We start from the raw sequence: 24842 nt of genomic DNA on the forward strand, positions 1-24842 counted from the left end.
AGCTTATGATATTTATACTATATAAAACTCAGCATAGTCCTTTAGGAAAATAGGGGTGAATGCAAATGAGTTTAAAATTTTTCTATCTCAAATGACTAAGATATTTTGTACCCCAAAGTGTAAAACATGAATTATTTATTAAATTTAACTTTCCAGAATAACTCATCAGCCAAACATTCCATGGTCCAGGCACAATGTTAAATCCAGATCAGCCATAGTCGTGCAGATTTTTAGTTCATTTATTCACTTTTTCCTAACTATAATAAGTATAATTTACCTTTTGAAGTCTCAAATTACTCTTATTTCTGGGTAAAACTTGAACTCTCTTTTTCAGTAAAATGGACTTGTATTCATTTCCAGGGAGCTTATACTGATTCATTATGAGCTCCCTTCTCTACTTTGCTGCTTTTGCTATAATCAGTGCTCTCCTTCACAGGATTAATCCTCATAGGGCTCTCATGAAGATCGCATGTGTGCCTATTCATACTTAAAAGTGTTTGGCAAATAGTAAATGACATTTAGCATTTTTCCTTTTATGGAAATCCCTACAAAATAAATTGAATATAGTAGTTTATTAGTAATAATGAATTATATGAATTCTAGAAGTAGACATTTGTTCCTTGATTATTAACCACTGCCCAAAATAAAACAAGCAAAAATAGAATTCTGAATTTTATTAGTGAATATATCTAAAATACAATGTTTATTAAGTTATGATATATTTTTTGAATGGAAATATACTCTGTATCACAACTATAATTATAACAATTTTTATAGATAATACTTCACTTTAATCTCTGTAATTCAAAAATCACTGTTACAACATGATTCATATTTAAGATAACATTACTACAAATATATAATAATTTAAGTGTTTTTCTTTAATATCACATCTTGAATCATGAACGTTTATCTTATCTGATTTACATTATACAGAATCATGACTACTTTTACCTGATTTACATTATACAGTTCAGTTTATCTCATAATATGGACTTGTACTCAATTAATCTATTCCCCTATGTTTTAAAAAATAGCATTTTAGTGAACAATTGTAATGCTTATCACCCCACGTGCTGTGAACAAAATCAAGGTACTTTTTCCTATTCTTTGGATTATAGTCTCTGTTACAGAAAAGCTACTATCATGAGCAAAGCACCAGTCACAGCAATTCTGTCAAGCATAACAATTGGTCAAGCTGTTCACATTTATTAGTAGTCACATCAGGTGAGAGAGGAAGGGCCTAAAAAACCAGACACAAGGCAGCCAGGGTTCAAAATTCACCATGGTAGTAGATCTGTGCTTAGCTAAACCAGAAGATATTTTTGACACGGACTCTGGGACCATCTTATTTGAAGGAAGCTTTGATTTGCCTGCTGTGCAATGGCTGAGCCGGGCGCCAGTTGTCTATCATAAGTTTTTCGGGTTCACCCTCCTTATTGAAGTTAAGCTTACGGAATTTCATCATCTAAAAGACAAAATAAAAGATTAAAAAAATAAAAGTTCATAATAGTATTCACTTATGGGGCTCATATCTTTGAGTATATTCCCTAATATTCATAGTAATGGTCAGAATTCAATTGATTTCCAATAGCTATATAACCACATATAAATTTGATATTTCTTTTATATAAGAATTCATTTATATAAAATACAAAATTATTGTTATTATTTGGAAGGAAATTCCCATGAGCTTGTTCTTTTCCCCTTTTACTTCATAATTGAGTATCGAATCAACAAAATACTTCTGAAATGTAAAATGATCATTGTAGATTCAAATTACTTTCTTTGTTTGTTTTCTATCTCCAGAGAGGATTAACTACAACATCTGTACAATTAGATATTCTGGATGAGGATGTGCAAGCTAAGTGAGGAACTGTCATTTCTGCTTAAATATATGGAAATACTGAAATGAATTTGCCCAAATTGGAATTACAGATACTTGTCACTGACTATTTGTTATTACCTTTCAAATTTGTTTCCAGTTCCCTAGCCAGTACATGACACAGGCAGCCCTCAACTAATCTCCCATTTTTTAAAAGTTGTTGTTGCAAAAGGGTACTTCCCTTCCACTAAAGAAAGGGAAGAAAAAAAGGAAGACAGTTTGGGCAATAGAGAGCAGACCATCAACTACACTTCTGATTACTTATGTCCAGAAATATTCCCTCAGTTATACCCTCTCACCTCCAAAGTCAACTTCAAAGTAAGTCAACTATTTTAACATGAACAATTATTTTTACTACAAGGCAAGGAAAGTTGCTAACAGATTCTAGGCATTGCATCATTACCACAGAACTTCAGTAAACTGAAAGTTAGAATCTGTTTATAAAGTGCAATAAGATCAAACTTTTCGACCAAACCAATATGGCCAATGTCTACTCCTTACTCCATCAACTATTCCATCTCACATTGGTCAACTTGACTCATTATTTTAGCGTCACAGAGACCAGGAATGAATATAGAAAAATGGTAGTAGAATGTAGCAGATCTATTTACATGACTTACTTAACATTCATCCTCTCATACTTTCTCATAAACAGAAATTCATCTCCCCCTTAAGCCTTGGAAGAGGTAAATAAGTGGGTCTTATGGACCGTGATGATTTATGGTGATTGCGTTCTCCCTCTGAGTACTGGATAAGAAGTGAGTAAGAAGTGGGTAAGAACTCTTGCTGAGCACTGGGTAAGAAGTGGGTAAGAACACAATTCTAATCAGTAAAATGTAGGTCTACAAGGAGATTTCAAGGAAAGGCTTCCTTACTCTTAAGTAATCAGTGGAAAAGGAAGTTGTTCTTCTCTTCCTTGAGATGTGGTTGTATCTGAATATGATTCTCAAACTATTTTTGCTACCACCTTGAGGATGAAGATGGGTGAGGCAGAACTAGGAAAATCACTAAGAGGAGGAGCCAGAGTCTGGATCAGCCAAACATGGCCTTACCTCAGACTCCCTGTTCTAGGATGTGAAAACTAACACTATTGGTATTTTGTTGAGAACTATTAATAGAATGAATAATTCTATTTTAACATTACTTTTTACCTTAAAGTGTAAGGGACTATGAAGTAAAATCAATTGTCCTCATCTGTAGAAGTGTGAGAGGTATGTGTGTGTACACAATAAATCCACTTAATAATAGCTCTTAATGTCAGAATATGGATCTCAAGTTAGATTATTCTCAGTAAAAGAAGAAAAAGAATATTCATTGTTTAAATTGTAATTCAAAAACTGCATTTACAAATAAGAAATGGCATAATTTTTCCTTATGCTATTATTTAGAGAAATTTTCTCAATATGTTATGACTACAAGGCCAATTTTTAAGTCATATGTCAGCCAAGCATACTATTTTTCTTTGGTGCACTTTGATATACTAGAAGAAATTCCCAGTGTCAGATATAGATTCCCTTTTTTTTTAAAGGTGTGAAATATCACCTACTCATAAATTAGCATTCTAAAGAAGAACACAGAAATAAAATCCTTGCTCCCAGAGCTGGCTCTGTCATGAGGTAGCTGGGTGAAAAGCACTTCAATTTTCCTGCATTTCTGACTTTTTTTCTGTAAAATGAGACGGTTGGACAAAGTGATCTCTACTGTGTATTGCAGTTTTTGACATCTATGAGTTCAACTTCAATAGTAAAATATATTAATAAATATTAAATTTAAAATAATATTAAATTTTAAATAATATTAAAATATTAAGTGTGTTACAGGTTTAAGTGACAGTACAGCTATTTAAATAGTTACGACTTTCAAGACTATTGGCTGTTGATTCTCAAATTATCCAGGATACAAGTTCTTGTATACTTGAACATCACAAACTACATTATAGGGGAAAGAGTCTTTGATCTGATCTGATAAGCAACTTTGAGTGAGTTGTATCTGAGATACAGTATCAGTATCAGTAATAATGACATTTTGTCAGAGTTCAGAAATGCATTCTGATACTAATAAAACTAATGATTATTAGTATTTTGATACTAATAAGGCCAGAGTAGCCTCTGTGTGCGTGAACAGAGGCTGGGAATTATTACTGATACTGATGTAACCTTGCATATAAGATCTCAGTTTCTTCTTAGATTACAAAAAACATTCGTTAAGTGACAGGCAAGTTTCTTATTTAATCTTCGTGATTACTAAGTGTTACAGAGTAAAAAAAAAAAAACTGGCTGTAGATAACAGCAACAAATATTCATTCAATACTGTTTATTTGCTGAGCAGTGTTGTAGACATTAGTTCTACAAGCAGAAACAGCAGAAGAATTTAATCCCAGGTCTACCTGACTCCAAAGGTCAAGTTCTTCTGTTGGTCCTAAAGTTCTGTCTGCCTAAACAGACTTCTTGCTAGAAACTGACCTGCTCGCTGCTAACGCTGATGGGTTCCCTGAGCACAATCCAGGTCACACACTCCAGAAGAGGGGGGGTAGTCAGTGAGCCTGGGTAGGTCCAGTAGTCCAGACTTTCTGGAAGAAGGCCACGAGGATCGAAGTTAGAGAAGTCAGCACTTTTACCCTGGAACAAGGCAAAACCATGGGTTAAAAAGTCACATAAATGCACTGGACTATGGTGATGGCACATGGGTGATTTGGTGATGGGAAGCCACGGGGGTTACAACTGAGATGAAATAATGCACAAAACAATGTAAAAGTAAACTATTATATTAAAAAAACATTTTTAAAGTCACACAATCAGCTTAGAAGGAAAGCAAGAGTGCAGGGAGCATAATTAGCAAATTGGTAAAATTAGTAAATTGGCATAGTTGGTAAACAAAAAAAACCTTTCTTTTAAAGAAAAGTTCAATGTTCATCTGAAAATAAAATAGAAATTAACAAAAAACTTTTAATTTTGGAAGAAGGGCAGATATGAGCAGGGGAACATGGTTATTATTTCCACATTGTCGTTTCTCTTCTTGTCCTCTGAGATGGTTCCTGTAGTCCCCATGAAGGCACCAACTGACCGTACCCAGGAGTAAAGTGAAACTGCTGACACTGAAATCATGTATTTTAGTTTACAGTAACTACACTATGCTTGACAAGGTAATAGTCAAACTATCTTGTTTGATGAGTAAATCCAAACAACTGCATTCTAGATGCTATTCTTTGAAGCCATTAAATGCAAACCAGAATGAGTTACAGGAAGAGTGACAATTATTGCAAAGAGAAAACTGCCTTATGAGAACAGCGGAAGGGAACTAAAGATGACTAGTCTGGGCAGGGTGAAAGGCAGCTAGGAAGAGACTGGGTCAAGGTTTACACAGATCAGTTTTAATCTTTTATCTGACTCAAAATCAAGTTAGGAAAATGGTGAATATTTCAGAAGATAATGCCACTTCAATGTGACTGTGAGCTTTACAAAGCCAGGCTGCCACTGGTGATTTTCATTTTTAAGCAGATGCTCAATGACCTCAATGCCACTATAATCTATAGAGGATTTAAATGCTTTTCTTGGATGAATTCAAAGAGATCACAGAATATAAATGTCCATGGAGCAGAACCTTGTAGGTCACATTCACCACTGTATTTCTTAGGTTGACTAGCTCAGAGTAAGTACTCAACAAATATCTGTTATATGAATGAGTGAAAAATTTGACCAAATGATTTTTCCTTGAACTCAAGGGATTTCCTATTATTATGGATGTTCAAGTGATTAGAAGCAGAATTTAATATATACAAGTTGTAAAAATAACTAACACTAGGATCAGCTTTGGGATAAGGAAAAACACATACAAATAATAAAAATTTTAAAAGTAAAATAAAGACAGTGCAAAGGCCTATTGACTGATGATTAAATAAGGAAGTTATGGTAGATATCTATGTGCACAATGGAATAACACTCAGCTATTTAAAAAAAGGAAACCCTGCCTTTTGCAATAACCTGAGTGGATCTTAAGGTGACTATATTCAGTGAAATATTACTGATTCATGTACATGTAGAAAAGCAATTAACAAAACAAACTAACAAAGCACCACAAAATTTACTTAGACTATGATAACCATGGTGATTACCATGAGGGTAAAGGGGAAAAGCAGGTAGAGCGGGCAAACTGGTAGTTTGATGGTGGGTTTTGGTGGTGGGTTTTGGTTCACTGACATATATACACATGTCAAGGTGTGAAACTGTGCTCCCAAAACATGCATTATTTTTTAAACCAATGGTAATTCAACACATTTTATTTCTTAATTTTAAGACATTTTTAAAGAAAAGTTAAATAGACAAGCAACATTTACCTTTAACTTATCACTCAAGTGGTGATTATTCAATTTGATCCAAAGAGTTATTTAAAACCAAAAGGATATGGAAAATAGATGCCCCATTGTGACAGAAAATTCCACTTTACCTTGGTTTTAATGGAATCCATTGCATCAATGATTTTCTGCAGACCTGGCTTAGCACTGCCAATCTATAGAAAAACAAAGAACACTGTAACACAAATACTACTCTACATTTTGATTTGGACAAGTCTATCTATAAAATTTTTGCAAATAACAGATCTACCACTTGCTACATGCCACCGATCAGTCTTTGTTCCCTATTTTTTATTGTATTGACACTTCAGACTTCCTTACTTTAGGGACAGCCACCCTCTGTATTACCCCTGTGGTTTCCCTGCAACTCTCCTCTCAAATGTCACCAGTGACCTACAACTGCCAAAGCAAAGTTAACTTAATCTTCTTGCTGGATTTACACTACTGTCTTCCTTTTTAAAATGATCTCCTCTGAGTTACTTCTGCCTAAAGCCTCCTAAATCTCCCTTTTTTCTTGCATTCCTTTTTAGGCATTTGATTAGCACCTACTGCCTCAAATACCTTCCACCTTGTAGCTTTACAAGACTGCCAGCTCAGCATCTCCTCTTCAAGTCTCCCCTAGATGATTTCATCCATACGTTAGTGTCCACATTAACATATAATGCTGTGTATCTCCAACCCAGGTCTTTCTCTGTTTACAATTGTCTATAGGGAAGTTCAACCTGTATGTCCCAATATCAAGTCATTATCCTTCATCCATCCAAAACTTAATCTTAAATCAGCATTGTCTAACATGAAAGAATGCTAGCTAAATTATGGTTAAATTTAAAAATACCTAATGGTGGGCCCTTCCTGGTGGCACCAGAGGTTAAAATGCAGCACTACAAAGCTATCCACAGCCACAGCATGAGTTGGATCCCCAGCCGGGGAGGTGACCCCCATGGTGCAGGAGACCTCTCTTGACCTGCCCACTGCTCCCCACAGCAGTGCCCCTTGTTGATCTGCCTGTTCTGTTTCCCACTCTGTCTCTGGTGAATTCTCTCAACCACTGAACCTCTGGCTTGTACTCCAGTTCTTGTATGCATAAATAAACATTAAAAAAAATACCTAATGAAAGAAGTAGACTTCTTTCTCATTTTCACATTTCAAACATGTACATAACTCTTAAAATTTATACCCATATGTCACTTAATACCTCTAAAACTGTCATTTATTGTCCTCTATCTTACCATTCATCATAGCAGGAATGAAGGAGAAAATATTCCTGAATATACTTCCAAAACAAAGGCATTTTCTAGGCTGTTTTGTAGAACGTCTTGTTTGTTATGAACATTTTTTCTGTTTAATTTTCTTTGAAAAGAGGGGGAAGAAGGAATTGAGCCATCAACTAACCATCAAAAAAATGCCCAAAACAGCCAGTCCATCTGGTTGGTGCACTGCTTTTCCAAATTCCCCATATTTGGTGTTCCAATGAACCAAATGAAGCTAAAGCATGAGGAAAGAAAACCATGTAAGTTAAGTGATTTACAAAACAAAAGTCCACGGATTTTTTTTTTTTTGTACTACTCTTCTTATAGTTAGAGGTTATTGAAAAAAGTAAAAATGTAGGTGATTTTAAATATAAAGTTTTCTCTTTTTTTATCCTTGTTATCAACTATTTGAATTAATCGCAAATGCAACTTTACAACCAAGAGTTACGTATTTTGAAGGCAAATACATTTCTAGACTTACAGATGATATAACTCACAGATTTATTTATATTAAAATAGGATCCTCCAATTCAAAGTTAAAATGTTAACTTTTTGTAAATGTTGTCTTCCAAGATAGTGGATAAGGTTTTGCATCGTTAGCTGAAATACCATGGTAAAAGTCATAAAAAGCACATATGAAGGTTCTTTGTAAAAGAAATGACTTATTCGGTTCAAGTTGAATTTACAAAATTAGGTTTGAAATTAAGGCTAAATATCAATTAATTATTTCTCCCTAAAAGACAAAAGCACAGCTTACCTCTGCAGGATATTTCTTTTTATCTACAGTATGTTCAGAACCAGCCAAATCAGAGGAACCCCAGTGGAAGTGAAACTGGATCAACCTGTAAGTGCCAGTGAGGGGTCCTCCTTTCAGCACTAGAATTAAAAAAATTAAATATATTATCAGTCACACACACACATATGTATGTGTGTATGTATAAACACACATATACGTGCTTACAGATAGGCACCCGAAACACATGCCCTAAATATTACAATCTCTATTCCTATTTCATAGCACTAAAATCATGTCAATAGCAACAGTTTCACTCTGAAAATTAAATCCAGACTCAGGGTGGTCTACGGTGCTGAACAAAATCATCCCCGCTGATTTCTTTCCTAATTGCAGTTGCTGGAGGAGGGGTGCATTTCCTCTCTGCTGTCTGAGCACAGTGACACTTGTCTTCTGGTCTGTTGGCAGCCACATGTTCAGGTTCAGAGCAAGGAAATTTCACAAGGACCTGTTCATTCCTCTGTGAATCATTTAGGAGGTGCCCAAGCAGCTGCTTGCCAGTGCTGGTCTGCTGCACACTAGCAAGTGTGGGAACCTCTCTACCGTGGCCCAGTGAATACCTCTGCTGACCTCTGATACTGGCTCTCACTCACCAGGATCTGAGAAATAACAGCATTGCTGTGATCTTAGAAGTTTAAAATCCAGCTTTCCTTTCAGATTCTGTATTGTTTGGATTCTGTATTGTTTGGATTCTCACTGCTACTAACTAGATTTTAGTTAATGTCTCTGACCTTTATTTCCTCATCTGTAAAATGGAACCATTCAATTATGTATTACTTCACTAAGAATTTATTGATCATTTACTATATACAGTGCATAGTGCACTATTATCTCAAAGAACTTAAAGTTTTAAATTTTAAAACTATCCCATGATTCTGTCCTTCAGATATTAATGTAATCTTGTTACAGCAAAATCAATACCAGAAATTATAGTTTTAGACCAAAATCTAGTTCTATGCAACAAGTGTGTCTTATGAGAGGATTAAAATAGCAAGAAACCACTGTTTCCCCATTACCTTCCATAAGATATTTAACCTAACAGGTATCAATGGAATTTAATCAATACTTTAACTTTTATTATTTTAATTGTAGTAAAATACACAGATATAACATTAACATTTTAAGTGTTAATATTAAGTAGTCATGTTGAACTTTCAAAATTAGTTTAATAACTTCAATTTTATTTCTCCAGGGATGGCATTAAAAATCTGTCCTATAAGCATATCTTAATAGTTATGATTTATAATTCTATAAACTAGTAAACCTAAATATACTTTGGTTCTGAAAAACAAAGTGAGAAAGTCTCTACAACAAAGTTCATTCCTTTAACTTCACCTAAAAGTGCTTAGATAGTAGCAACCTCCATTTATCTATTCAAAGCAAAGATAAAGCTGACTGGATGATATCTAGGCAATTGGTCCTTTCTGTGGCTTCTAACACAATCTCTGGCTACCAGCCCTGTTAACAATAGGCCAGGAGGAAAAAAAGAATGAAAAAAGAAAACCAATTGTAAATGGTGTTAAATATTACATATCTGTTAAGAAACATGAATATAGACACATGCTGATAAATTTGTATCTCTCAAAACAATTTATTGTAGAAGAAATATTTTATCTGATCATTCTGTTAAAGATGGGATTAAACTTAGCCTCCAATAACAGACTTTTTTTAAAAAATGAGACTTTTTTTCCATAATGATATGCTCTTAAAATGGAAAATTTTATCTTTGAAGTAAATTGATAATTAAACAATTCCTTTGTAATAACTTTATAAAACTACTAACTGACCATAAAAAGCAAATGCCATTTCACAAGTGGTAAAATTAATTAAATAAGGCCACATTCAGTGTCCAAGGTAACTATATCAGAGTCTTAAATTTTAAAGATCATAAAGCTTATTGCTATTTCTTATTCCCTTCCTCTATGTCCTTCAAATCCCACTCGGATTTACTTGTTTCCAAGAATATTTAGAATTAAGCACATTTTTTACTTGTTTCCAAGAATATTTAGAATTAAGCACATATTTAGAATTAAGCACATGTTACTAATGAGTTTTATTACATAAATTTTTTGTTAAAGACTTGTAAATACTAAAAAAGAAATAAGTGTTTTGTTAAAGACCTGTTAACACTAAAAAAGAAATATCCTAGGTTCAATGATTAAATATACCCAGTGTTAATCTATTATCACCAGATGCCTGTTTTAGTTCTGTTAAAATAAAACTAGGATGGCCCTCCCTGGAGGCACAATGCGTTAGAGCACAGCACTGCAAGCTAGCTGCAGCTGCATCAGTGTGAGCTCGATCCCTGGCGGAGGAGATGATCCACATGGCGAGGCAGACCTCTCCTGCCCGCTGCTCCCCTCAGCAGTGTGCTTTCATGATCTACCTGTTCTGTTCCCCACTCTCACTACGGTGAATCCTCTCACTGCCCCTACCATCCCAGCTCTGTATGCATAAATAAAGAAATCTTTAAAATAAATACATAAAATAAAACTAGGATGCTATGTAAATTCAACTCCATTATTATAATTAGGAAAGGTTATGAAATCCTTAAGGTTTAATTGCTACCAAAAAAAGCAGCACTACTCTACATCTTCAATAGTTGGGTATTTCTCAGCAAATGTGCAGAATGAAGTTTGGTCAACAAAGCTCAACAGCGTTGCTACAGTAGTGCTTTACCATGAATTGTAGTAATAGAAACATATATCATTTACTAGACAAACAGAATAGACAACATTTGAAAGGAGATTTATGCTATTTATTTACTTAAGTTGACTGCTAAACACCATTGTCCAAAATGCCCCAGCTTAAAACAAAACCACCTTTTTTAATGCAAAAGCAAATTTAAAAACTAGCCGAAATTGCTGACTATATTATTTCTCTGTCAAATTCAGCGATATTAGCAAGCTCTAGAGAGCTGATAATGTACTGTACCACAGAAATATGTTCCATAATGGGTAGAGATATGTTCCAAATGGGATTTCTGCAATGTTCCCAAAACTTAGTTTAAAGCCAACTCTCAACAAGAGTTCCAAGAAATCTTACCTTTTATGATCACTTATACATACTATATATATGAAACACAAAGTAATAAACAAATATAATATGATAACCTGCCTTCATGTATATATTACTTGTGGACATTACATAAATTATATGTATTTGTGAAAGTTAAGAAATTTACTCCAGGAATACTAAAATAAATCAAACTACCTATAGAAATTAAAAATGAAATTAACAATTAAAATTTTGTCCCTATGGGAAACCCAAGGGGATTGCAACTGAGATGGAAAAATGCACAAAAATATGTAAAAATAAACTATTATAAAATTTAAAAAAAATTGTCCCTAATAATACTGGACATAAGGTGCATCCAAATAATAAATTAAAGACCTTAGTTTATATCAGTATTCTCTCTTGAATTTCTAATATCCTACTTTAAAGCTAAAATTGAAGCTACAATGAAGTAAATGACTAAATCTACTAATAGTAAAGCATTTCTAGCAGATGAACTATCTTCTCTATAAATAATTTGTAAATCATTAAATGTGATATTTACTATTGTGCCTCTTTAGCAGTTTCAATAATCACAGGACCACACAGTACCATTAAGAAAAATGAATGTCCATGCAGACAAATCTGAGAAAAATGACATGCACATTCCATTTCTCTTAAAGACTAAGATGTTTACTTGTCACTTTCACTAAACACAATTAAAATTCAAGAGAAGAGCAGTTTTTAGTTTCATGAATGTAGCAATTATGTAAAAAATTTTAAAATGCTTTTGATATGAACATAATTAAATGCTGTGTTTAGAATGCTTCCTCACACTATGAACAATTATGCTCACACCACTACACGACTAACAGCACAGCATGACAAGTCCTGAAACTTGTGATTATATTTCCTGTTAACTTATTGTTGAAGGAAATGTTTAATTTAAGGTTTCAAAAGCAAGCCCATAGAAATCAAGCAGGACTGGTGCGTGAGGATCTATATATCAGAGACAATGGTCTACTGGAAATGTGAGAACAGGTGAACTCAGCTTCCTTCTTTTTTCTTGAAATAATACAAACAAAAATAGCCCAACTTCTAAGTCACATAGAGAAAAACAAACACTGTGTGACTTCAGTCACAAGTGGTATATAGAGAAAAACACGAATGAAGCAAGTAAAACAAAAATAAGCTTTTAGATGATAAGAACAATTAGTAGTTACCAGATGGGATGCAGGCAACACGGGGAATAAATCCAGTATAGTTGTGTAATAAACGATAGATCTGAACTTTATGTGAAACTTGGTATAGTTTGTACAAGTGTTAGCTTTTAATGATACATTCCTGAAACTTACACAATGTTATAATGCAATGCTATTTCAATTAAAAAGGTTTTTTTTTAAATATTCCAACTTCTAAAAGAAACAAATTATATGAGAGTTACAGATAGTTTACCACAATAATTTGGGCATTCATTTTTCAATAATATTTGCCTTAACTTTGCAATAAAGCAGGACAGTTTCAAACTCATTATAAAAGTTAATAAGTTAGCAGGAGTTAATAATTTCACTACTATTCTTTTCTCCCTGATAAAGTTAGTAATAAAAGGTCTCAAGCAGGGAGAATTACTTTTTAATCATTAAAAAAAAAAACCCCTAGCAGGATTAATTTTTCTTTGTTAATTTAAGGGGGTTTATTATAAAAGAATTTTTAGAAGGTTGATGAGAGCTTTAACCCAAGTTTCTAGTTAAGCCCACATTTAAATAACTTAAATATGAAGTTTAAAAAAGAATTCTCTCAGGCTTAAATATAGCAATAAACTCAACCAGTCAAGTTCCTAATACCCATGTATTTAAGCTGGATTATAAGGTAACATTTAGGATAGAAACAAAAAACTGAACCTGTGAGTTCTAGAAGGCTAAAGTTTCAATGAAGGTAAAACAAATGAACTATTTAAAGACAGAAAACAAAAGGTTAAAGATATCTAAAAATGTTAACACCACTTAAAAAAAAAAAAAAAACTAGCAAACTCCTGACCAGAAAGACAGTTAACCTGTCTGTTTAAAAAAATTGATTGACCAAAATGAATAAATTATTTTTATTTAGATTTAATTGTACAGAAAAGTGTGCCAATTTTTAATTGGCATATACACACTAAATATTAACTATTGTTATCATCCAGAGATTCTTAGTCAACATCTGTTTGCAAGTGACTATCATTTAGTCTCATTACAACAAATCAGGAAGATGATGACTAACAAGTTACTGAAACTCTTTCATATTTGGTTTCTTCATGTTTATTTTAAGTGGCTTTGACTAGGACTAGAGTATCTCTACCATTTGTTCTAACTTGAGAGTCTAGGATCTTAAAAATAAAGTCAAGGGGTGTTTTTGGCATAATATGACTGGGTTGGTTTTTATTACTCTATATATTTTTCCCTTGAATAAACATTTAATATATTCTACATTCTAGAAAAAGTATCTTCCTTGTTTAATAAAAACAACAGAAAATGCTGAGGAGGCATAGGTAAAACTACAAAGGAGTCTCTCATATGTAAGGAGAGTAGGTTTTTCTGACGTTCATTCCTCCTTGTTTTTGCTGCACCTCCTTGGTGTCTAGAGCACATTCTGTGCTTTCTCAAGTCCCTGGTGTTTCCTCCAAGACACCAAAATCCTTCAAGCTTCAGTGTAACCTTTATTTACTCTGCAAAGTCCTTCCTGACGTGCTCAGGCCAAATCGTAAGCCTCCGTGTGTTCACAGCTCCTTGGAACACTTCCCTGTTGCATTGTCAATGCCACAGTCAATGTCTTTGTTCTACTCTGGGTATCTCCAGCATGGGCTCTCAGGATATAGGACAGGAACCAGGACTCCAACCCATCCTCATGGTACCTGGTTTATGTGCAAGAATTCAGTGCAGTACGGACTTTTTTGATATAAGAATTAGGTGAATGATCCATGTCTCTCAAGGACACAGGGTATGAGCCCTTATCTAAACTAACTTTGTTTTCATCTGTTTCACAATCTGAATGTGGCAAGTCCCTTGAAAAAAGTTTAAATTACTCACAGAGGTAGTTAGAAGAGAGTGGCTACTTCTAATGAATTGCTGCACATATAGAAATTCATTAGACTAGACATATTCATAGCAAAAACAATTATATAATAGCCATTTCTAAAACCAGCACATGCTTTAAAATGATAATTGGGATATTTAGGAACATATAAAAAATTTAAGTGCCATCAATTTATGGGAAGTAATCTTAATGCTAATTAAAAACTTTCTTCAAAAATCTTCAAAATTTTCTTCAAAAATAGCTACAGCAATTGCCTAACAGGCAGTCATATGATGTGCAGATTGACAACAGTGATGGTCATTTGGTGCAATTGTTATATGCGGCCACTGGGCTAGATACTTTATACTTAATACACCCTCTGTGGTAGATACTGTTGCTACTTCAATTTTACAGTTCAGAGAAATATAACATAAAAAGATTAAGTGTAATCAGTCCTGGGCCACTCACTTAGAGACAGAGCTGAAACTTGAGCCCAGGTCTGTGGTCCAGTCCATGCTCACAGTTCTCAGACTACATGCTGACAAGTTCTCAGACTACATGCTGACAAGTAATTTATTTCACAATTAAATTAGTAAAGAAAATAATCATTTATCTACTTTGGCTCCATTCATTAGACCTGTTTCAAAATAAGATTTCAAGCCTCCTGACTGGTAAGGAGCATCCAATGAGGCATATAAATGGACATTATAACCACTGAAAACAGTATTTCATTGGCAACAATGAAACATACATTCATTGTCTTTTTAAAAAAGTTGACAGCTACAAACTAAAGTAACTTCTTCTTTTGGTTTTCAAATAGCTACACAGAACTTGTAACACCCTTGTCCTATGTACAATACCACCAAGACCTTTGAGTTTGTAATATTATAATCTAAATACATAGTGTTTTTTACATGGAAAAAAAACACCTGTTTCTCTTATGTTTAATCATTTACATGTTATTTGGAGTGGAAGGCATGGTGGGGAGAAGCAATGTAGCAGAATCACTGAAGGATTGTCTTCAATGAACATCCTCATTGACTCTAATAATCTAAATCTACTAAGTCATTACACTATGCCAGAATGTGGGGTGGGAGGGTGGAAAGAGGATGTGTTGTACTGAGGTAAAGAACAGGTAAATGAAAACATTTTTCAGATGATTCCTGCATTTATATTCAGAGAATTATATCCCAGAATCACTACTTCAGAAAGTTAAGTGTCAAAAAAAAAAAAAATGTTGACAGTGAGGACAGCAGACTTTCTTCCAAAACTATATGAAATACACAAGATAAGCTAACAAGAACAGTTAACTCTAATAGTTATAATTTATGCATCATTTTGTGTTTCCCTATCTTTTTTTTCATTTTACCCCACTGTGTGTGCCACCCCCCACATCACCACCAATACTGTATCTGTAGCACTCTCCACTCAATGACCTTCAGAGGAAAACATGCAGGAAATAGGGTACTGGCAATTAAATCAACCAGTGGGCAAGAAGGCTGTGACTATGTCCAAAGGAGGTTGCTCTTTTAAATAAAGAGACAGTCAGTGAGCATCCTATAAATACTCTTACTACAAATAACAATGAAAATGGGTTTTGTTAATAGCCATTTGCCCAGCATCTCTAAGAAAACATCTGTATTTGTGGAATGAATTTCTGAGTAGCTATCAAGACTCATTCCCACCTTTACTAGAGCAGTGGAATGACTAGAAAAGACTCAGAAAGGCAGTGTTTTCAAGATTTTTAAAAATTTTCAAACTTCATTCTTCTTTTCACTGCTGTCTTTAAGACTAACCTAGGTACTCTGAATAGGCATCAAATCTGGAAAACAACTATTTTAGAAAGAATCTTAATAGCTTAGCTTTGGCAAATTTCATCTTTGCTGAGCTTTATCACCAGGACACCTTGCTTTTTTGACTTTCACAGGCAAGTCACAGTTATTCAATGCCCTATATAGAAACCAGGGATTGTACCGGGGAGAAATAGCTTCAGGCCACTTCAAAGTAATTAGCCTACTTCTCAGAGCCTGGGACCTAATGAAGATTACCAGCAGAGCATCTTGGACAAATTGTAGTATTAAGGGATTCCTGCAACTACTTCCTATTCTTCCTAGTAAGCTGGGGAAAGGGCAACTGGCTACAAAGCACAAGGTAATTTTTTCTTTTTAACACTGACCAGCTTTGTCCTGGGAGTCATCAAATTCCACGTTGAAAGAGTGACCATTGTTCAGGATCTTGCGTGAAACTGCTTGCTCGTAGCAAACACACAGAGGCTTCAAGGCAGAGTCATAGACAGCCGCTTTGGTGTTGATGTCAACGGGGGACTGTCGCTGTCCTTTGGCGATGGGGAAGTCCTTATGCCAGGTCTCAGGTCCTAGGTTTGAGAAGAGACATGTGAATCCCCTAATGTGGGAACGGACACCGCCATGCTGCTGGAAAAAGGCAATGATTGATTCGAGCCAAGCTGCTCGGTTCCAATTTGGGCAGCATCCTGAGTAACCTTGAGAAAACATTTATCCTGTGCCTCAGTTTCCACATTTGTATTTTGAAGTAATAACAACAGATTGTTGTGAGAATTAGAATAACACATACAAAATTGTTAGAACAAATGGTGAGTGCCATACAATTATTAGCTTATTTTTAAGGCTAGGTTTATTGAAATGCAACAAATGAAAATAGGCAGTCACTTCAGGATGGAGGTTAGGATTTGGGTTCTGCAAGCCCACTTAAGACATTCAAGCAGACCAGAATTCGTTCCTCAGGCCCCAGTGCTGCACGTTAAGGGCAGTCGCTGCTCCGGCTTCGGCCAACTACTTGGGAAGCCCCAGGCCCCCCCAAAGATGACCAAGATATGCCCAATACCTCTTTCACACAAGCAGGAGAACCCCAAGGTACCAGCATCATAAAATCCGATTCCTGGTGGCCCCCGAAGTAGAGAGGGGAAAGAAAAGTCCGAAATCAACGCAAAGGATTCAAGGCAACCCGCTAAAACGCCCTGGGACGGTTCTTGCTACCTGCTCTTAGCCACAGGTGGTGCTGAGAATGAAGCGGGGGAAGGAAGGGCTCCCTAAATTCCCTGCGCTCAACAATAAAAATTTTGCTACCACCCCTCCTGGTTCCCTCTAGCCAGGGCTAGGAAGGTCTGTGGCTCCGGGTCCCGTCGGAACTGTCGTCGGGTCGCGTGGCTGAGACTGCGCGCCCCCTCTCTGGGGCCCTGTGCGCTGCTGCCGGACGCGGGGATTCCTCGATAGTGGCCTCCGGGCGGGGGCGAAAAGGGCATCCCCGCTCCGGGAGGAACGAGAGGAGCAGACTCCCGGGGCGCACCTGAGCCTGGGGTGCTCGCGGTCGCGGCGGTAAACAGCAGGTGCGGGCGCTGGGGGGCCACGGTCGGGACCCTGCACCGGGCGCCGCAGCCGCACCAGCCGCCGGGGTCACTCACCGTTGTCCTTTCCGTATCCCCAGTGATGGGACATAGTCGCGCCGATGGTCTGGGCAGAGCGGGAGTTGGTGCCTGTCCAGTGACGGCTGTTTCGGAGCCTGTGCGGCGTGTCCGCGGGTCACGCCGCCACCGGCTTTTATAGGCTCCCGCCAACTTGCGCTCGGGGGCGGCCCGGAGGAGGGGGCCCAGCGTGGACTAGGGCGATAGGGGGGGAGGAGGTGGCGGGCGGAGGTTATCTCCCCGCTCTCTGGGCGGGCCGAGCTGGCGGAGCGCCGGGGGCGGGGAGAACGCCCTGTCGGCGGGCGCTCGGCTGGACTCGACTCCTCTGCTGCGCCCCGGCTCCCCTCAGTCCGCGGCCCGGGTCCCGGGTCCCCGGCAGGTAAACCTGACTCCGAGCTAGGCGCCGGTGGTGGTGGTGGTGGTGGTGGTGGCGGCGGCGGCACCCGGGCTCCTGGGTCGGACTGGGGCTGCTGAGCGTCTACGCGCACCCCATCCCCCTCCTGGGTGCGGAGTCTGGCGGCGGTGCTGACTGCTGGGGATCCGGGCCCCCAGTGCATTTCATCTTCGGCCCCCATTGTGATCGCATCCCTGGCCTCGGTGACCTCCACCCCACCCTAACGACCCAACCCGACCCAGGGTCTCCAGCTCCGAAGGCTCAGTCCGGGGCTTCCCGGGCCCAGGGCTGCAGCCCAGTTAGGAGCTATGACCTTGGGGCAAATAGGGATACAGTCCTTGAGGCGCTGGGGAGAGCAGCTTCGGGTGCTGAGAACCACGCGCCCCCTGCTGGCAGTTCGTGGAATAACGCGAGAAACAGGAGCGAGCCTGCGGCTGAAGTCCCCTCACTCGGAGCCAGTACAAGAGATTGCATTTCGATGCAAGCTGTCAGGGTATCATATGAAGTATTCAAATCCTCCTATTTTCCTTCTCCTCTTTAAAAATTAACTTTGGGGGAGGGCCTTCTAGCTTGGTACATGTTGATGTATTACAACCCAAACTTCTAAAAATTCCAGTAAAAGAAAGAATTTCTTGTAGAAAGATGAAAACTTTCCCTAGCAAAGGAAACTTGGTATCTGGAATACCTAAGATATAATTACAGAAAAGAAGAGATTTTGAGATGTTGGCAGTAGTGTGACTTTTGCCTTCTTCCATACACATGCATATTTACAACTACCTTGACATAAAGTTTAAGATCTCAACATTATATGCATATAAAGTGGAAGTTTTTGCTATGTTGATCTTTAAATCATTATTTACTGTTTGTTTCACCTAGTTTTTTTTTACAGGCAAATATGATTCATGTTGAGATTTACTTTTTCTAAGAAACTAGGAAAATGTGTACATCTGTATGGGATTTTTTGGTTGGTATCACAATGAATTTTTAGGCAAAAAAAAAAAAGCAGCAATGAGCTATTTTAAGTCGCTGTGCCCTTCAGAAAAGTGTAGTTCATAGTTAAGACGGGCTTTCTAAGGCTGCATAGTCTTTTGTTGAGCCCAGGGAAATAATTCTGATTCTTTGCATAATTTTCAAATATTTACTTAACTCAGAAAGAGAGTTAAGTTGCTATGAAAGAGTGTTCAGTTGCTATGAGATCCCTCACTAGGCCAAGGGGATAGAAAATTGTTAAGTGCTCAGAGTTGAGTACAAAGCCTCCGAAGGTAAAGTGGGCTTCAAATTCAGTTAAACCTGCTTGCTGGAATCCTCTCATTTTCTGTGACTTTGGGCTGTGGCTAGACCAGTACAGGAAATAATTGCATATTTTTATTATTAAATATCTCTAAAACTTCAAAGCCTACCAAACTGCAGTTCACTAAGTGGATTCTTATTCAAATCTCCCCTTTTTCTCTGGCTTCTAAAAAATGCATTGAATCTCAGTGGAGCAGGCCCTCCCCACAGAGCTGCTGTTGGGGAACTATCACATGCTCACTGCAGAGCAGGAAGTGAGTCACCTTTGGATACTCAGCAGAGATCCAAATTCCCATTAATTAATTAATTACAATTAATAAAAAACAATTTTTAACTGAGGTCATTTTGGGGTCTTCTACCAGATATTACCACCATAGGGCACCCGCCAGGAACTCACCCATATTCCACCACCCTAGTCCATTGTGCTTCCTTTTGTCTTTATTCTTTCTCCTGCCTTGCTCCAAATTTTTTTTTATTGGTCTTAGAATTTTTCTGTCCAATTTTTTGTTCATTTCGTTGTTTTTTGTGGTAGAGATGGTTTTATGTCTTCATCTAGCTCAACCAGAATTCTATTTTATTTTGCTGAGGCATTCTCAGCAAGCCTCAGGATTCAGTAGGGGGGGGGGATACTATTCTAATACTGGATTTTTAAAATTGATAATAGTGATTATCAAGCTACTATGGTTTTTTTTTAACATTAACTATTTTTTATAGTTTCTTTATTTGCATATTTTTTACATCAAATGTATTCCCCATAGAATTTCCACCACCAATTTACCCAGGCACCATCACCTCAGTCTCTTGTGCTCTTCCTGTCTGTGTTTTGTATCTTCTCCCTCCTCCCTTCTAGCAAAATGTCTCTGAATTGTAGCTGTCTGCTTATTTTGTTTAGTCTTGTTGTATTGATTTTGTTGTTGTTGTTGTATTGATGTTATTTTTCCCTGATCCCTTATTTGGTTCCCCTATATTCCCTATAAGTGAAACATCTGACATTTTTCTTTTTCCTTTTGACTTACTTCACTGAGCATAATCCCTTCTAACTCCAAATATATTGTGTGAATGGTATTAGCTTATCTTTTTATTGCTGAATAGTATTCCATTGTGTATATGTACCATATCTTCTTGATCCAGCCACCTATTTTTGGGCTTTTGGGTTGTTTATAACTTGTACTTTTTTCTGCCCCATGAGTTAAAAATAACAGTTGACTTATCAGGAAAATATAATATAAAAAATCTTGCAGTCTACATTATAATTATTATCATCAACAATACATTATAATTATCACAATTTTAAAAGGTTTGTAACATTAATCTTGTCAAAATATAAAATGAAACGAAAGTGTTCACTCTCAAAAAATATAAATGTCAATATATTTTATAAATTGTTATATGTGCTTTATTATTGGTTTATATGGTTTAACTAAAAAACTAATAAAATAGTAAGCCAGATAGTATCATATTTGTCACCATTACAGTACTAAAATAAATATAGAAATTAAGAATCATTCCCATCTCAGGGCTCCCATTGGTTTTTGCATACACATTCCTCTGATACTAAATACTAACTAGATATGTATCATACTCATCAAGCTGTAATCTGTCCCCTCCCCCCCATAAGCTGTTGCTGCTCTTTTATAACATAAGAATAATGGCTCCCACCTCACGGTTATTACAAAGATTCAATTAATAACTACATAATATAAATCACCTGCCACATGAAGCTATTTAGTAAATGATGCCTATTCAGCTTGTCCTAGAAAGCACTAAGCAGTGACAATGTAATATAATGAATGCAAAATTAAACACCCAAGCAAGGTCTAAGAGAACAGTTAAGAATGAGTCTCCAGCTGCCTGAAGTTTCTTTTTGGGAAGGGGGAGAGTATTTGGGTCATGGCCATGTCCACTCTAGTATATTTGCATATTTGTTTACCTTATTAAATTGAGACCTCTGAGATTGGCACTGTATCACATTACTCACCTCTGTATCTTAGGTTCCTATCTCCTCTATCTAGCCTGGTAGATATGGTAACAGGCATGGTAACTCCCTAAGTAATGTTCTTTGAAATTGTGAAGTCATAAACTCAAATGGAGTTAACAGCAGTTTCTCTTTATAGAAGTCAGTCCATTAGCAAATAACATTATGCTGAAATTAGACTTAGTTTTGAATCAGGGCTAGTTTACTAGCTCTATGACGTGGGGCAAATAACTTGGTCTTACAAATATACAGTTTCCTCCCCTGCAACACTAGAATAATAGTAATAACTGCAATGGTAAGGTCTGAAGGTTAAAATTTTATAAAGGACTTAACACAATGCCAAGAATAAGAACTTGATAAATGTTTGCTTTTCTTATTATGTTTTTTGAGTTCCTGTTGTGTGCTTAACTTTAGATACTGTGTAGGCTATAAAAGAAAGAGTCATCCATCCATTCATTCAACAAATCTGAATACTGTAAGGAACCACACATCAGCAAAGGTTATAGCCATAAGAGATCAACTCAGCCCTGCTGTCATGGAGCTTCTGTGGGGTTAGCTCGGAGTAGTATACAATAAAAGAATAAGCAACAGCATAAGTAAATTTCCAATAATGGTAATTAGCATGAAAAAAAATAAAATGGAATGAGACAGAGAATAATGAGGGAAAGTTGTCACTTTAGATGTCATGATGATAAAAGACTTAGTTAGGAAACATCATATAAGGAAACATAAAAAGAAAAATCTGGGAAGGGACATTTCAGGCAGAGAAAACAGTAAAAGGAAATTACTAGTAGACAATTATAGAACAGAAATCCTGTGAATGGACCATTCTGATTGAATAGGTTAAGTCAAAGGCAGGCAGCCTACAGAGCCTCGTACACCATGGTACCAGGAACAGAGTTTTTGCTAATTTACAGGGAAGTCACTAGAAGGTTGCAAAAAAAATCTAATAATACAAACTGCTACAATACTGGGTTTCAGAACTAAAAGGAGCTAGGAAACTATCTGGTCCTTATTTTATAGATGAGGAAACTGGTAGAATTTCATAGACTGATTCTTACTGGCCCTCCAATTTCTTGCCTTTGACTCTCTGACAATGACCTTTCACAAAAAGATCCAAACTCCTTTTCCCAACATATAAAATCACTTCTTACTGGCCCTTATTTTTCCTGTTGGCCTCCAACTCCTCTACCAGAGAATCTAGAGGCAGCATCACACTTTCACCCAGAGCCTGGGAATGGGCATTCAAGCTTAGACGTACTGACTACCTAACCTTGAATGGTTGACTTCACTTCCCCATGCCTCCGCTTAAGCAGCCAAAATTTAATAAAAGTACTCAGTGTTGGGCTCTCCCTGGTGGCATAATGGTTAAAACACTGCCTTATGAAGCTCTCTGAAGCCACTGCAGCAGTAGTTTGATCCCAGGCAGGGGAGCTGGCCCACATGGTGTGGCAGACTTCTCCTGACCTATCTGTTGCTCCCCTGAGCAGTATATTTCAATGGATCTGCCTGTTCTGTTCTCCATTCTGTCTCTGGTGAATCTTCTTACCCACCACACCTCTGTAAGCATAAATAAATAAATCTTTAAAAAAAAATGTACTGAATGTTGATGAGTGTTAAATGAACAGATTCATGTGCTCTAGCCATGTGAACTAGCAGAATGACTGGTGTATTGTCAACTGTTCCTGTAGACCTCCTGCTATTGTAGTAGAGAAGTAGGGAATTGTGCAATGGGAGTCAGTTCTGTAAGAAAAAAGACCTGGGATGGGAAACTGGATCTAACACCTACTTCATAACCTGAACAAACTAAATGATTCTTCTGAACTTCACTTGATTTATTTTCAAATTGGGGGTACAGAGAGGGGCATTCTATTGATAACCCTGGAGCAGTATGAGGAGAACTGCTACCAGCTATGGTTCTGCACATTTTCTTTATTGAATACTGACATAATTACCATCGTGTTGCTTCTCAAAGTAAAATAATAAGTTAGCTTTCCTGCTTCTCTAACTTGGATGAAAAATTCACGTTTGTTTATTGAGCAGTTTTGGAGTTTATACTCATATAAAAATAACACTACTGAAAACTGATTATGCTTCAGCACAGTTCTGAGTGTCTTCTGTAGTCCTGCTTATAACCTGAGAGTCTGAGGTATAGATGTATGCCAGCTTGCCCGGGATCCCTAAAAGGTGATGGAGCCAGATGTGAAAGCAAGTACTTCAACACCAGTATTTGAGCTCTAAGCCATCTGCAGAGACCTTGCTGAGAGCTAGATAAGTGTCTTCCAGTTGCTTATAAAGGTTTCTGACTGGTGGTATTATAGTAACAACTTAGAATTATAGCTGCAATATTACTGTGTGAGACAGAAGTTATATCAACATATTCATCATTTTTAGGGTTTCTTATCCCCTCCCAATATTAAAATGGCAGGAGAGAACACTAAACAGATGAATTCAGTTTCCCTTAGTAAATTGGTTTTCAGGCTGAAAAATGTAGTTCCTAAATGCATTTTTGTTTTTGTATGGTAACATGTAACATTTAAACTTTCTATCAGTAGTTAAATCCCTTTCACGTTTAAGAGTACGTGGAGAATTTGAACACTATTAGCAGGTTTCCATTTCAATTGGAACTGAAATGAAAATATTACGTGGGACGATTACACTAAAAAATGTCAATTACGCACATGTGCCACCTTAAACTATTCAATTTAATGATAATAAAAGTCCACCTTTTCTCAGAGCATTAGTTCTCAAGTGGGGGCAAAAAGAGAGTGACAATGTCTGGAGATGTTTTGGTTGGGTGAGTCTGCTAATGGCGTCCAGGGATGCTGCCAATCATCCTACAGAACACAGAACTGCCCCCATATGGAAAAATTATGCAACCAAAAGTGTTAGTAGTGCCAAGATCATGAAACCTGCCTTAAGGGTATCTGTAAAGGGGTCTCCCTGGTGGCTCAACGGTTAGGAGACGCAGCACTGCAATGGAGAGGTAGCCGCTTCAGCAAGTTGGATCCCCAGCTAGGGAGGAGATCCACATGGCGCGGCAGACCTCTCCTGACCCGCCCGCTGCTCCCCTCAGCAGTGTACTTCATCGATCTGTCTGTCCTGCTCCCCTCTCTGTCTCTGGGTTGTACCCCAGTTCTATATGCATAAAAAAATAAATTTTTTTTTTAAAAATAAGTATTTGTAAGGTAGCGCTTTTGTAAAAGGTCAGAAAAAGAGTTACACGTGTCTGGCAACCCTGGAACCCTAGGTCAGCACTTTGCCTGTGATCTTCCCTCTCCAATATTTAAAAAAGAATGAGATCCCACTTCTGTATTTTAAGATCATTATGGATTCACATTACTTCGGAATATGTCCAAGGTCACGGCAACTTGATTGCTAATAGCAACATGATCACATGATCACATGATCAAACTTCTC

At 37.1% G+C, this 24842-nt stretch overlaps 2 protein-coding genes across 2 annotated transcripts in view; one reads left to right on the forward strand and one right to left on the reverse strand.

The window, feature by feature from the left end:
• Nucleotides 1–734: 734 nt before the first annotated feature.
• On the reverse strand, nucleotides 735–17899 carry CA2 (carbonic anhydrase II). Its single transcript, XM_004679755.2, has 7 exons — nucleotides 17764–17899; nucleotides 16501–16698; nucleotides 8244–8362; nucleotides 7629–7721; nucleotides 6329–6391; nucleotides 4348–4503; nucleotides 735–1468 (listed from the first exon to the last, which is right to left on the reverse strand). The coding sequence occupies exons 1-7, from the start codon at nucleotides 17795–17797 to the stop codon at nucleotides 1349–1351; spliced, it is 783 nt and encodes a 260-aa protein (XP_004679812.1). The 5' UTR covers nucleotides 17798–17899; the 3' UTR covers nucleotides 735–1348.
• Nucleotides 17900–18056: 157 nt separating this feature from the next.
• LOC101623942 (chromosome unknown open reading frame, human C8orf59) overlaps nucleotides 18057–24842 on the forward strand; it is a 159857-nt gene continuing 153071 nt past the window's right edge. Inside the window, exon 1 of the mRNA XM_012722967.1 lies at nucleotides 18057–18142. The gene's annotated coding sequence lies outside the window, so the exon portion shown is untranslated. The remainder of the gene's footprint in view (nucleotides 18143–24842) is intronic.

Source organism: Condylura cristata, unplaced genomic scaffold (genome assembly GCF_000260355.1).
Source record: "Condylura cristata isolate star-nosed mole 26May11 unplaced genomic scaffold, ConCri1.0 scaffold00009, whole genome shotgun sequence".
Lineage (NCBI taxonomy): Eukaryota > Metazoa > Chordata > Mammalia > Eulipotyphla > Talpidae > Condylura > Condylura cristata.